Raw genomic sequence first — 15,634 nt, 5'->3', positions numbered from 1 at the left:
ACAAACAGTGAATGAATGAAGGAATGTATGTATGTACAAATGAGCAAGTGAGTGAGTGAATCAACCTACCAAACACCCAGTCTTATTTGGCATCTCTACCCTTATCTTAAAGATGAGAAAACATCCTTTCAGTCTCACAAGTAGCTGCTGGCTGAGCTGAGAGCACAAGCCAGTATTCCTGACTCCTTGATCCCCGTTCACTGCTTCTGTTCTTCCAAGTTGGGGTAAACTCTTGCTCCTTTGGATTAGTTCTGTGAATCATTCCAGTGTTGAAACATTTAGCACTAAATGGAACAATTGTGAAGTTGTATTTTCAGAGCTCCATATAAAATAAAGGGTATAAGAGCATATCAAAAAAGTATAAACAGGTGAGAGCTAGACAGACCCAACAGACATCACTAACCCATTCCCACCCACTGTCCCCAAAAGAATGGAACAAGGATCCTATGCACAGCCTGGAGCTGGGAGCTCCGAGGAGAGCATGCTCTATAGTGGCTCTGGACTCACCAGAACTTGCGTTGTCACATGCATATACCTGAATAAGCCATCTGCTTTTTGTAATTTTTTTATTTTAATTTAAAGAGGGAAAGGGAAGGAGAGAGGGAGAGAAATATCAGTGTATGGTTGACTCTGCCGGGGACACACAATGTATCGTGTGTCCCTGCCAGTAACTGGCCTGCAACCCAGGCATGTGCCCTGACTGGGAATCGAACTGCGATCCTCTGGTTCAAAGGCCTGCGCTCAATCCACTGAGCTACACCAGCCAGGGCTGCTTTTTGTAATTTCTTATCATACGCAATGGCTAAAATTTGCAGAAAGGGTCAAAGGAATTATTAAAACACAGGCTAGAGTAGACAGATGCCTTTACAACACACTTAAGAAGATTTTGAAATGTCTTCTGGGGTCTAGAATCTTGCTGCTCAGTGTGTCCTTGCACCAGCAGCATCAGCATGAGAGAGCTAGTTAGAAATGCAGAATCTCAGGCTCCATCCCAGGATCAGCCACCCACGGAATCAGCATCCATGTTTAAACAAGGTATTTGCTGTGCAGGGGATTCATATGCACATTAAAGTTTGAGAAATAGTGGTCTAGAAGCTTCTGATGGTAGTGGATAATAACAGTATTTTTAGTTTGCCTAGATATCCTGCTATAGATGTATTTTCTGAAGGCACTTATTTTATAAACGCTCTCTAATGCTAAATATAGGCCTGGCATCATGCTCTCACATGCCCAATATTAACTCATTTAATTTGCATAATAACTCAATGACCTAGTAACTATTATTATATATGACAAATGAGAGGACCGAAGCACAGAGCAATTAAAATATTTGCCTGAAGTCTCACAGCTAGAAAATGAAATCATGAGGAATTCCAGAGAAGAGTCTGGCTCTAGAATCTGTGCTGTCTATCAGTCTCCAAACTGCAGCCTGATTTCACAATTAAAGCTGAGCCAAATGTGTTCAAAAGTAAGGTAGACTTTTGTGTCTGGGAGAGTTGACTGGTCACATTCTCTGAAATGGGGAATTATAAAAGGTCACAGAAACCACTTAGTATTTTACTTAATTTTTGGAAGCACTATTGGAATTGAATTGTTAAAACGCTGTTTTAAAAAAAAAAAACACCCTCTATTGACCTCCACTAAATACCTCTCTCTTTCTTAGTTTAAAATAAGTTCTCAGTTTAAAATGGAAAATAAATGGGGCTGTGAGAGATGTCTTATTTTAGAGTTTATTTTAGGGGACACAGAAACTTTACTCGAAAAACAATGAATTCAAACTGTAAGCATTACCATTTTATTAACTGTTTATACTTATTAACAGTTACCTTGTGAAACAGAAGGTCTTCCATTGAGAAGTGTAATAAAGACTGCAATAAAGCTCATGAATAAATTACTTCGTTACATTATTGTGCAGAACTTTATATTTCAGAATAAATAAATTTAGATTTCACCTGAAATAAAATTATATTTGTTTTAGATTATTCTAAAATTCTTTTGTTCTGAAATTTTATGAGAATAATTTTTATTTCTCATCTGCCAATTCCTTTTCTAAATTTCACAGAAGAATGAGTTTCCTTCTGAGCTGTGTTTCTCAGCCTTTGTAAAACAATCTTTTCTTTTGATAAATCTAAAAATCTTACCCCCCCCCCCCAAGACTCTTACACATCTTCCGCAGGTGGCATTCTTCCCCAGTTTACTGATGGAAGCTTTCTGATATATGGTTCCAGAGAAGAAGATTTAGTCTAGAAGATTTTGTAAGATTAGTTTTCTGTGGTTGGTGTTATGAAAATGTAGGTGTTTGTATTTTCCAAATGTAAAGTTACAGTATAACGTTAAGTATATGTATTCCAATTCTATGCCAAGCCCTATCTACAACCCTGTCTGTGAAGACTGGGCTACACCCACCTCTTCTAACTTGAGAATTCCTGGTAGAGCAAGTCCACAGGTGACCCATTCACCTGAGTCCCTACTGAGCCCCTAATACTCTTGCCATGTTTCTTCCCTCTTTTTCTTGGGTCCTTCTTCATTTTCCATTTCTAATAGAGCTAATTGTCCCCTTACTGATTTTTCTTTCTCTTTTTTCTCTCTAACTCTTTTTCAACTTTGCTACCATTCTTGGAATATAGAGTAAAGATGCTGGTATCAGGACTTTGGTTATGTTGGATGAACAAGGAGGTAAGTCAAGATTTCTTCAGTAAGAACAACTTCTTATCTAAATAAGTACACAAAAATACATGCATACACAGTCATTTTGACATGTATTAAAGACACATATGAATGTGAGTATTATAGAGGTTTTATTACCTTGCCTTTTTTCCATTTGTCTGTTGAAAAGATTGGTAAAGGTAAATGTATGGAAATGTTGAGGCCTTCATGATTAAATGAATAACACTAACCTCCCTGTTATATATGGTGGGGTAATATTTATCATTTGTTTGTTTGGTTTTTAAATGATAGTATTTTAGACAGTGTGAGAATCCTTTTATTTCCCTATTTCCAAGCTTGCCCATAAACTTTCTTCTAAAAATTGTTGGAATGAGAGAATAGTATATATATATATCATGCTGTCCATTTCTTTTGACCATCTTAAGTCAGTAGCTGGCCATTCTGATTTTTGAGTTATTATGAAGGTGCCTTAAATAACTGTGCTATCTGGGATCATTGGAAAATGGGAAATTGAGCCAATTTAAATATTAGACCTGTTTTTAAAACTATGGAGACTCTAGAAGCAATGGAAATCAAAGGGCCAACAATTTAGTATAGCATCTGCAGGTGGAATCAAGAAGGACAGGACAGAACTTTTTCTTTATCTCAATACATGTAGTCATATGGTGATGATTTATTTAATTTTAGCCACAAATTAGTTACCTGATTTCCTTCTGAATTCTAATAGTAACAACAGATTTTTGAGAAAATTTTATCTTTATCATGTTTTATGAAAGCATTGGAAAATTCTTCAGAATCATGAAAAAGTTTTATAGCATCAAAGGTAAAAATATAAAATTCACAATGACTTATTTGCAAGTTGTTAGATAAGCTGTTGTGAGATACCATAATCAAACTTGTAAGTTGTTATGAATATTTTATATTTTTATCTTTGTTTATGGGGTACCATCAACAACTCTAAGCAAAAACCTCAAGCTGGGAAAAATGTTGCTATGCAGATAAGAGACATAAAGCATTTTTCTAAAATCAGAGAGCCTTTGCATATCATCAAAGAAAAAGGCAACAAACTAAAATAAAAATGGATGTCAGTTATAAATCATCAGTTTACAAACAGACATATGAAACTATGCTTCAACCAACAACAATAATAACATACTACTCTTTAGCAGGCTGACACAGATTTTTAAAATTTATAATCACCAATGTGGTGAATATGCTTGGAAAACACTAACTCTAATTCTAGAGATGGGCACTATAGCCTAATAACAAATGTTTGAAAAGAAGTTTAACAATATTTTCAAATTTTGAAGTGCAACCATCTTTGACCAAGACATTCCACTCTTAGAATTGTACACTGCAAACGTACATTAACAATTACATAAAGAAAAATGTACATGACTTACCTGTAATAATGTAAAACTGGAAACAGCCTAAATGTCTCTCAGTGGAGAAACCAACCAAATGAATTATGCTATAAAAACATCCTGCAACCATTTATTATATGGCAGGGGACATGCAGAGACTGGAGAAAGGTGTATCGTTGGGGTCGTCTGGGAAGCAAATGCTGAGAATCAGTTAAAAGTGCATGAGATTATTAGGGAAATGTCCAATGAGTGGAGGGGAGAGGAAGGCGTAGGCAGGGAAAGCCTCCTGACTGTGAGGCGGATCTGACACTAGAGAAGAAGAGCCGGGAAGGAGAATTGAATAGGAAGAATATCAAACGCAGTACTGCTCTGAGGACATCTCAGCCAGGCTAACAGGAAGCCCAGGAGCAAGGACTACCCAAAGAACAGCTCCACATTGGGCAGGAATGCTTCCGTTCTGGTAATGCCACTGTGCTCAGCCGTTGGCTAGAAGCACCCTGGGGACAGCATGGCCTCCATGTAAATGCCGTGGCAGATCCCACAGGTGCAACATCTGGAGGTGTCAGCTAAACCCCTCCTCCTGGTAGGGTCCCTCTTAAAGGGACATATGAAGGGTAAACCCTCATAGCTGTCATGTAAGGACCTATGCTTCTATATTATTTGTTCGTATTCAAAATTTTCAGTACATATATACCAATCAATCAATAAAATAAAAAAATATTTGAAAGCAATTGAACATCAACCCCAATGTTTTTCCCAATTTTTAAAACACAAATTGTCAAGATTTATATGCAAATAAATGAGTCTAGTGGAGTTGTATTTTGAGGAAATTATAATGGCTGTGGCAATCTTCAGAACTCCCCAAATAATTTTGCTATCATTGTAAGACTTACTGGCTCGATCTCTGTAGCAGTGTTCCCGACTTTGGAACTCAGGATGCAGCAAGACCTTGTTTGTTATTAAATTAAGCAGCGGATGCCCATATAGAAGACCGGCACCCCATTTCCAGAGCTAAGTTGATACATATACGTTCAAATAATGAGCAGTTCTGCCTTATTAACTCTCTAGTTAATAATTTGTGTGTGAAGGGGATTAAAAAAGGATCATTGCAATAGGAGAAAAGATTGGGTGAAAGTTTAGGAAAATGTCTTTTATCCCCCTAACTATAAAGCACTGACATAAAATCATGGAAAATAATATATATATATCTGAGATCAAAAAGAGAGAATGTGAATAACATGCTTAATTAATTGAAAAGTTCATTGTACTCTGATGAAAAAATCCAGAGAAAAAAATTTGCCCAATTGTCATACACATACAAAAATATATTATTCTTAGCACAAATGATTCCCAGAAACATCCACATACTCTTCTCTGAGAAGCAAAACATAGTAGATTTCCCCCACAAGATTAATGTTCTCTGCTAAAACATTTCAGTTGTGGCCACACCACAGTAACTGCTGAATTCCTCAGTTAAATGTGTTTCACACGTTCTATGTATAGTATAACAGGAGATGAGGACCTTTTTAAAATGACGGCTAAGCATAAGTCAACAACTATTTTCACTGCCATCATAAATGCATTTTAATTCTGCCTATGCTGTATTTAGTTGTTTAGATCAGTAACTGCTTTAAAATTTCTCTCCAGTTATGCCCTAGTACTTCTGTCTATACCTGAATACTAAAGGTGTTGACTGTTTCTATCTGCAGCTGCACAGGCTTCCCAGGAAACCATCCTCCTCCTAAAGAACCATTCCAGTTGCCCAGCTAAATGACTGCACTCAGAAATTCCTTACTGAATTCTTGTTTTATACCCAGGTATCAGGAGACACCAAGGAGCACCGAGCATGACAGACAGCCCTGGAAATGTACTGAGTCCTGGGACTTTTCTTGTCTCCAAGAGAATCCCATGGAAACAACCTTAGCACTAATGTGTGATGACTTAACTTTTCACTTCTTATTTCTTGTTCCTTTTGTTGGTCTTTGCTCAGTTATATGTTTGTTTCGATGCTGAAGTGCAGCTTTTGGGAAAAATCTCATGGGATCAACTCTAAACTAAACAGTAAAATCATTGACCCCTGCCTGGAAGAGTAAAGATAAAGTCAAGCTTCATCCAGAGAGCTTGCTGACTTTCTTAAAAGGTGCAAAAAAGTAGTATTTGTGAAAACATCCCTTTTGCTAAAGTTCACTCACCAATATGTTATCAATGACTAAAGCTGCAACTGTCCAATATGGTAGCCACATGTGGTTATTTAAATTTATTTGAATGAATTTTCATATGTTCAACACTGCCAAAAAAAGTGAAAATCATATAGGCAGCATTTGTTTTATAACGGGATGTACTCATGAAGGCTTGCACACTGATCGATAGCATTGATGTCTTGCTTTTTTTCTACTATTTTTTACCAAGTTGGGGATTCCAAGGGCCCCATATATCTTACTTGAGTAAGATTAGTAGAATAGATGACTAAATTTTTATCTCTGAACATCCTGCCATTGGTGCATCTATCACAAGTATCCAGTCATCCAAACATGATAGAAAAAATTCAAGCTGTTGCCCCAACACATAGTGTTATGTAGTGGAATATCTCTTCTGACTAAAGATGTTATTGCCCTTCTCAGCTTCAAAAACACAGGGAAATGAGCCAGAAAGCAAACTGAGAGAGTGAAGGAGCAGTCAGCCCTAGACATTGCATGACTCCAGTCTCCGAGAAGCTGCTGTCCACCTCAGAATGGAATGAGGATATTGGTTATCTTCAAGCATTTCCTGAGAAACGTCTTCATAGAAATTATTGGTGTGCTCAGAAGTCCCAATATGCCTAACATAGCCACAAACATAACTCAGTATACCTTAAAAATTAATATTATTGTTAGAATGTTTGTGAGAAAATGGTCCCATAATATTTTTTAAATTAAGGATTTGGCTTACAATTGTGTATAAAGACATACTCAGCCAACATTGGAAGGTATAAAATAATTTTCTGAATCAACTTTTCTGAAAGAGCTTCAGAATTTTCTCCTAGCTATGACCTTACTGAGCAAGCCAGAAACTATGGCAGAACCCAAATCTCAGAATATGGATTTGGATCTGCTTGTTTTTATCTTTTAATTTGAATTATTTAGTTCAGAAGTCCAATTCTTGTGGACCAATTTTTCTGTTACCTCCTAATCCCTGGAGGCACAGTGCATGGATGTCCTGAATATAGTCAGAGTTAATATTTTGATAAAAAATATAAACTTAAGAGAAATTTTCAGGAAGAGCAAATGCCTTAATATATGCCTATCCCCAGGCCAGAATCTGTATGTATTTCAGCTTTCATTAGTTGAATCCAACAGGCTTTCTTCTCCTGGAGCCCAGACATTCCTTCAATCTCATCTCAACCCAGAACTCCAGGAAGTTATTAGCGATTATTTGATTGGGGTTTGGCAGCCTATTTTTGTCTGTACTTACTATGGTTCTTCTTTTGATTATGTTGATTGGGTCCAACTCTCTTGATCTCATCATTTGATAGTCAATTTGACCTACAAATTAATTTATTGCATTTGTTTAAAGGAAAGTAGAATGAAGTCTTTAAAAAAGTACAAAATCTTCTGGGATGTAAAAAATAGCCATTTATTTATTTGTTTGTTTGTTTGTTTATTATTAGCTTTTTTTCAGGCTAGTCTTGAAGACCTTAATTACTACACCTGCATTTATTCAGCAAAAGGTCACCAGCACTACACTGTTATTTCCTCAAGCTATCCAGTGCTCGATGAACATTGAAATTTTGTCTCCACTGGTCATTTGAAAAGCATAGCAGTAACAGCAGGTTCCTAATAATCTGAATTCTGTCCTTTAGCCTCACAAAATAGAAAACAATAAACTCTTGTTTTCCAAATGGACAGTCTCCCCAGTTTGGGTCACTAGTGAAGCTTTGTTTTTTCAGAATGGCAATGTTACTGTCCCATTTAATGTCAAATTGTTTTAAAGTGATTATTTATGCCCATAGACTTGAAATGTATTTGTTCGCTTCATCCTAATCATCCCCTTACTCCCAGAAGCATAGGCATGCATGTGTGAAAGTATAGAGGAAAAGAGGAATGGAAGTGTAATTATGTTTTATAATTAGAAAACCAAGACATCCCATTGCTGCTTTCCTTTAATGGTCTTAAAAGCTATTTTAAAAATCCTTTCACTGAATTTGTAGTTTACTCAACTTGGTGATGCAACTTTTGAAAAATTAATCAAGTCAGTGTATGTAACTCTGGCAACCTGGAAGTATAATTCGTTTTTATAGCTATCGATCTACATCTTCAATACACTAAGGGCAGCTTTGCTGGCAGCGATGATTCAGTACTGTTCTAAGTTCCAGTCCACTCACTGCTCTTCCTCCAGAGACTCATGTGCTCATTTCCTCGCTTTCTGCTTACAGCTGGGATCTAGCATGCCCTCCATGGTAGAGAATGGGAGATCAGGGGACAGAGAAGTGAAACACCTCCCAAAGCTCTCATAGCAAATAAGTCATACAATGAAGGATGAACTGAAATGTTCCAGTCCTTGTAGAGTTGTGTGCTGGTGTTGCTGTTTTTACCCATTCTCTGAATTAAGTCTTCAAAACTAAAAACTACCCACAAGCAGCTTTTGTCTAGATGGCCACAGCTAGGAGAAAACAGATCCAGAACCCACTGCCAATTATCACTCTAGTTGTTGTTATCCACCCCTCTCCAAAAAGATGGATTCTACTTCCAACCCCTTACATGTTTGAAAAACCATGATAGAGACATTGTTAAGGATGAAGCAAATATTTTATCTAGTAGTGTTAAATCTCAATGCCTATCACACAAACTAACACTTCGTTTTTCATTCATTTGGGTTTCACTGGCATATAAGTAAGTGAATCTGCTGTGCTTTTTTTCCTGGACACTTCAAATCAGACAGGTTTACATACCCCATCCCATCATGTCTGAATTACAAACAATTTTGAGCATCATTTTTGTTCATTTCCTTCTTTCCGTGCCTGCATAGGGCAACAGAAGCAGTCTACAGCAATGCATCCACTTGGACAATGCATTGTAATATCTCTTTTTATCTTTCAAATTCCGTTTCACATAGTCATTTCTCATGTTCTGTTGGAAACCCCCCAAAAAATTCATTCCACACTGTCATCCCTTTGTCCTAACCAGAACAACTCGATCGTGTTGAAGAAGGCATGAACCATATCAACCAAGACATGAAGGAGGCCGAGAAAAATTTAAAAGATTTAGGGAAATGCTGTGGCCTTTTCATATGTCCTTGTAACAAGTAGGTACTGGGTACCAGCTCTAATCTGTGGCGTCCAGTTTTCTTTCTTTCTTTTTTTTTTCTTTTTTTAATGTCAAAGTGAATGTCTGAAGTTTTGTCTTTTTTTTCTTTGTCCTTTTCCATCTGCTTCATTCTGTGGGGATAAAATACTTGTGTTTAATCAGAACAACTGGAACGCATTGAGGAAGGGATGGACCAAATCAATAAGGACATGAAAGAAGCAGAAAAGAATTTGACGGACCTAGGAAAATTCTGCGGGCTTTGTGTGTGTCCCTGTAACAAGTAGGTGCTGCCTGCCTGCCTGAAGCTTTGGTTTCCCAAGGCCCATCTCCAAGCCTTGAAAAGCTCATTCCTGCCAGGCACAAAGACAGGATGAGCATGTGGCATGCAGAACAGATCAATACCGTCTCCAACGCATTCATCTCATAGCATAGATGATATTAGTGGGAGTTCCTGTTGATGCATTAAAAAATCAGGCATACTACAGTGAAAGCTTCACTGTCAGCAACTTTTTTTGACGAACGTTTCAACATTTTCCAGAAAGTGTACTTTGAGGCAGAGACTAGCCTCAGGAAAGAGTCACCCAATGAATTTTATTTTCTCCCAACCCCAAAACTCAAAATTGCAGTTAGAAAAGACTAGGGCTACGTTTAGAAGATGAGAAGCACATATATCAAGGTTTGATTTTTCAGAAGTAAACAAGACAGGGAATTTGGCCCAGGTAAGCATTCTGTAAGTTAGAGTCTATGACAGTGATTCACCCTCTCAACTGCCGGCCAATGGCCAAACCTGATCAGCAATTAGACAAGAGACGACACAGCCATAACTCAAGGCAGAGGCAAAGAGTCCTTCAGCAAGAATTGCTAGAGCCTTACCCAAATTGGACCCATCCCTCTCAAATTCTCCATCTTGGAAGATCTACCTGTACACTGGCTAAAATGTTGAAATGTGTAGATTTTGCATGCACAACATCACAACACATTCAACTGTTCTCAAGGTTCTGCAACGCTTTTTTGGAATGTAGCAGAAATGTGACATGTGGTTATAAGGGTTTGCGACAGAAGGAACCTGAAAATGAGGGTTCTGGAAGATAGTCTCATTTGATTAGCTGTGGAAAAAAATGCATGAGTGGCTTGCCCTACATGCATTTGGAAAATTAAACCCATTACATGACCTCCCTCACCCCTCCCACTTCCCTTTAAATAGAAACCTTTTTCCTAAAAGCTTTCCTGATCCTAGCTTTTAGAATAGAAATTGATGTGATTTCTAGCTAATTATATGACCATTCACATCCTTTAAACTTTGAGGCTGATTTAAAATATCCCACTTCCTGTTTAGGAGGGGGAGGGGCTCAATTTACAAATAAATTTAAAACATCTTTTTAAAAAGAATGATCTACAGTAAAGCATGATTAACTGGAATCTAGCGAACTGGAACCCTCAAATGTATTTACATTTTTTTCTCCCTTCCATCTTTGGCAAAAAGAGACAAAGGAACAAAGGGGGGAAAATTAACATCAGGAATTGAAAATGGGCAATTTGGGTAGCTTGGATTCTTTCACACAGTCTTCTTTCTGTAACTTCCTCATCGAAGAGGACCAAACATGAAGAGGTGATCTTCAAAGGAAAGGCCATTAGACACATGAAGAGAAACCATAACCAAGAACTGATTTGATCACATTCACTACCCTAAGTCTAAGGCAAGAAAGTGGCTCAAGAATTTAACTGATAATCTCCAATTACTCTCAAATGAAATTTTTCTCCATGGCCCACTTTTAATTAAGACAGTTACATAATTCACTAAAATGACTCANAACTGGAATCTAGCGAACTGGAACCCTCAAATGTATTTACATTTTTTTCTCCCTTCCATCTTTGGCAAAAAGAGACAAAGGAACAAAGGGGGGAAAATTAACATCAGGAATTGAAAATGGGCAATTTGGGTAGCTTGGATTCTTTCACACAGTCTTCTTTCTGTAACTTCCTCATCTAAGAGGACCAAACATGAAGAGGTGATCTTCAAAGGAAAGGCCATTAGACACATGAAGAGAAACCATAACCAAGAACTGATTTGATCACATTCACTACCTTAAGTCTAAGGCAAGAAAGTGGCTCAAGAATTTAACTGATAATCTCCAATTACTCTCAAATGAAATTTTTCTCCATGGCCCACTTTCAATTAAGACAGTTACATAATTCACTAAAATGACTCATTTCAAAGCATTCCAGTTAGTCAAGATTTCACTGTATATCTTTCAGTGGCTCCTTGCCACCAAGGGAGATTTCCACCTGTTTTGTGATAAATTCCAAAGACATATTTTCCCCATTCATCAACTGAGTGTGGAGAAAGAACGAAGACCAGTCCCCTTAGGTTGGATTCTAATGTTTGGATGAAATGATGACCCCTAAAAATTCCACATATTAGTGGGCACAGATTTCTTACTGCACAGGAGACCCTATCTGAGCTTCAAAGCTTGACCGAAGTGTTCCCTTTGTGTGTAAATAATGCTGTAAAAACCATGTGTCACAATGCAGTGTCTGGTGGTGCCCTGGACTCTCTGGGGGCTTCGCCCTGTCTCGGCATGTTTCAAAGGATTATGGTAGATGTACGGCAGTTATGTGAGTCTATGTGCAGCATTGTGAGTGCAGTGATTTGCCTTCTTTCGGAAACGCAAACTTTCCTACCCCCCTTGACTTTGCCAAAGATGGTATACCAGACATTTACATAGCAGAAAACATCACCAGGTCCATGTAACTTTTTTTAATGTGAGAAGGAATGGGATGGGAAGTTGGGCAGGGGGGGGGAACAAAGCAGACACTGAGCTCTATTAAATTAGTTTTTGGACTGTCCCACTGAGCGGGCTGATGGTTCTTTAGCACAGTAAATTATGACAGCTCTATAGGCTGTGACTTTATATACTAGATTGTGGGAGTTATTAAGATGGTATCTATACAATTTCCTAATATGTCTCCAGGGTTGTTTGCTCCCCAATTAAGTTTTAAAAGTAGAGCCAGTTTTAATAGATAGCTATGGTTGTCTAGTTGAAATTTTTTTTAAGTGGCAGTAAATGTCTTTAATTGAAACTATGAAAATGGGACCAAACGAAGTATTTTCATTTTTGGACTAAAAGGTGTGTGGTTTCTACTATGCAAAGAACTTAACAACATCTTTGATTGCCTTAAATTACAACACACCCACCAAAATAAGCTGCACATGTTTCTCTTGGGCACAACAGGTATGCCTGGATTTTAAGTTTCTCTCCAAGGCAGCTCAGTGAAATATGGCCCATGAAGACCACACCAGTTCCAGACCACTCCCCTCATGCCACATCCAGGATAGCTTGAAGTAGGAGTTTGTACTCACTCCCACCCTGCCCTTGAGACCTACAAAGAAGCCATTGAAACTGCGTTTCAAATCCTCATGAAGGCTATTACTGTCCTGCTAGTGCCTTTTTCAAGAATGGTCAACTTCTGGAGTAGTTTGGCTTAAATGAGAATGCTTCACTTTCTACTCATGCCTGTAGCTGGTGCATGAAGATTATGTAGAGGGGTGTTCCTTTTTGATGCTAGATGGCTTGTTCTTTCTTCTATTTTCCTGCATTCATTTCACTATGCCTCTTTTACTTTTTGTCTATGTGGACAAAGGTTTGTACATCAACTCTGGATGTATGGTGACTGTTTGGAAGTACCGATATATTATCTAATTCAGGTCATGTTAGAGGCAACTCAGAGACCATCACCCTTGGCCAACCACCAATCCTTTATGTCTTTCATGCAGAGTTGGAATGTTTAGTTCCACACATGCATTGGGGGAAATAATTCAACAGGGAATTCTTCATGATAGTGTGTAAAAACTCAGTCGAGTATATTTTTCTTGAAGCCAGTGTGTTGCTGTGGTGTGAGGTACACGTTCTACTTGGCAGTCTTGTTTTGTGTCTGTTTGCCAGTATGTTTTCCTGTGTGTTTTGTGTCTCAAAATATAACCATGCCACTGAAATAGAACTGATTGTCCTCAAGCTACCTTAATCCTTATCTTAAATCTAACTAACCCACAAAAACAAACCAAAACAAGAACAAACTGTGGACAAAGGTTACAGTCTCGACAATTGCAATTGACCCAATTGGAAATGAAATGCTAAGTAGTTGAGGCATGGTGGTGGCCAATTCTTTGGGTCCATATTATGATATATCGGTATTCTCTAATGCCTCAAATTAAAACTCATTTGCTTGGTTCGGTCCTTGGCTTGAAGAGATAACCATTGCTGTGAGCTTGATGCTCCACCCCCTTGCCTTTGTTACTCACCCTCTTTTTTGCATAGGCTTAAATCAAGTGATGCTTATAAAAAAGCCTGGGGCAACAATCAGGATGGAGTGGTGGCCAGCCAGCCTGCTCGTGTGGTGGATGAACGGGAGCAGATGGCCATCAGTGGTGGCTTCATTCGCAGGTGAGCCTTGTGCAGCCAACACTGTAGCAGCTGTCTCTTTTTGCACAACAGACAACCCCAAACTGACTGGTTCTTAAAACAACACCCATTTTATTACTTATGAATCTGTACATTGGCTGGACAGTCCTTCTGACAGCCTCTTCTAGGCTCATTCATTACAGGTAACTGGGTGTGGAATGATCCAAAAAGGCCTCACTCATTTGTTTGGTGCTGTCAACATTTGCTAGGTTTGGCAGGGGCTTCAGCAGAGTGCCTCTCTTTTCATCATGTTTCTTCCAGCAGGATAGCTCAGGCTTCTTACAGGGTGGTAGAAGCATTCCATGGGGCAGGCTCCAGTTCACAAGCACCTATCAAGCCTTTGCTTGTGTCATGTTTGCCAAAGCCTCATCGGACAGAGCAAGTCACATGATCCTATCCAGGGTCAATGCTGCTGTAGACAGGCATCTCATTCCGTGAGTTTAATTGAACAAAATTGTTAAAGAAATTGTTTACAGAGGTGTGGGCAGTGTTAATAACAAGAACTGGTAAAGCATTTATGGATTAGCAACAGCAAGAAGAGTTATGATGGGACAGGAGAGAGCTGTCATCATAACCCAGCAATAGCTAGGGCTGTGGGCAGAGGTGATAGGTAGAGAAATGTGGCCACTGCCAAAACTATTAACAGCGAGAAATGAGAAAGGCAATAAATGCCCCAACTTGTTACTCCACTTGCCCTCCAACCTCTCATTGGCCATTTGCCAAAGTCCTTTGGAAATTATAGGTGAGAAAACCTGGGTGACACAGTTGTAGAGGGGTCAGCCTCTTGGGGCAGAGAGCAAAGGTCAGAGAAAAAATCTGGGGGTACAAAGACAGAATACAGTGCATACCTGACTTCTTATTAATCATTTCCTTCGAGATCTGGAAGCAAAAGCCAAGTTAAATATCTATTTTTTAAAAATCTCATGTTACACAGCTCTGTCAATTCAGAACTCAGCTTTCAGGAGACCGGAAAACAGTTACAGTAACAAATATATCTGTGGTTGAAAAGAAAAAAAATACCTATCCCCTTTTATAAGCTACTACACTAGGACTCATCAGTGACTAGGTAGTTTTACAGCTGTCTACACCCCAGCCACTAATGATGCCAACCAATAATGCAGATTCAAGGGACAGGTCACTATCACTTAGGTATAAGGTCTAGATATCTATTTAAAGCTTCATAGATGGCAATTTTATTCCTGTTTCTATCTGCTCCCAGGGAAAAGAAAGCAGGGGATCTCAATCCTGCCTGCATATTAGAATGACTGGAGGAGTGTTTTGGTTTTTTTGTTTTGTTTTGTTTTAATACAAGTGCCTGACCCTAATCCACATCAGCTGAATTAGAATCTCTAGAAGTGGGACCTAGACATTTGCAGGTTTTAAAGCTCCTCAGGTGATTTTCATATGCAATCAGTCTGTTAACCATCAAATAAGAATATGCCTTAGCTGTTGACAATCATTTAAATAAGCTTCTCTTCTATGTTAAAAAAAGCTAGGAAGACCCCCTTTAATTTTTCTGGACTGGGCTGCTTTAAAAACCTCAGTGGGCTAGTCTGCATAGGAATTACCGCAGGGGAAGGATTTTAACCACTCTGAATACTTTTAGCCCATCACCATCTGTAGTGGGAATACGTTATTTAGCCAGAACATTCTGAAGTGTAAGTACCTACCATTTACAATAAGAGTCACTGCCTTTTTAACTTTCAAGCTGAGCTATAGAAAAAAATACGGCAAAATGGCAAGGCACTTTGAGAGACAACTCCTTTCTTCCCACTCAAACTGGAACAAAAGCTTTTACCAGTTTTTTTTTTCTCCCTGAAATAACTGATTCACAACGCCACAGAAAACCCCCTAGCATTGA

At 38.5% G+C, this 15,634-nt stretch overlaps 1 protein-coding gene across 2 annotated transcripts in view; it reads left to right on the top strand.

Annotated features, from left to right (window-relative positions):
* SNAP25 (synaptosome associated protein 25) overlaps positions 1–15,634 on the top strand; it is a 79,700-nt gene that overhangs the window by 56,720 nt on the left and 7,346 nt on the right. The window contains exons 4-6 of one of the 2 annotated variants that reach the window (XM_037051652.1): positions 2,628–2,676; positions 9,194–9,311; positions 13,630–13,755. In XM_037051652.1, coding sequence (XP_036907547.1) covers positions 2,628–2,676; positions 9,194–9,311; positions 13,630–13,755 — 293 coding nt within the window. Of the gene's footprint in view, positions 1–2,627; positions 2,677–9,193; positions 9,312–9,475; positions 9,594–13,629; positions 13,756–15,634 lie in introns of both variants that reach the window. The other variant, XM_037051651.1, reaches the window with a different exon arrangement.

Source organism: Sturnira hondurensis, unplaced genomic scaffold, assembly GCF_014824575.4.
Source record: "Sturnira hondurensis isolate 20B ecotype Veracruz unplaced genomic scaffold, ASM1482457v3 Scaffold0007401, whole genome shotgun sequence".
Lineage (NCBI taxonomy): Eukaryota > Metazoa > Chordata > Mammalia > Chiroptera > Phyllostomidae > Sturnira > Sturnira hondurensis.
Note: the sequence above shows the minus strand (reverse complement) of the source record. Positions and strands in the feature narration are given on the sequence as shown.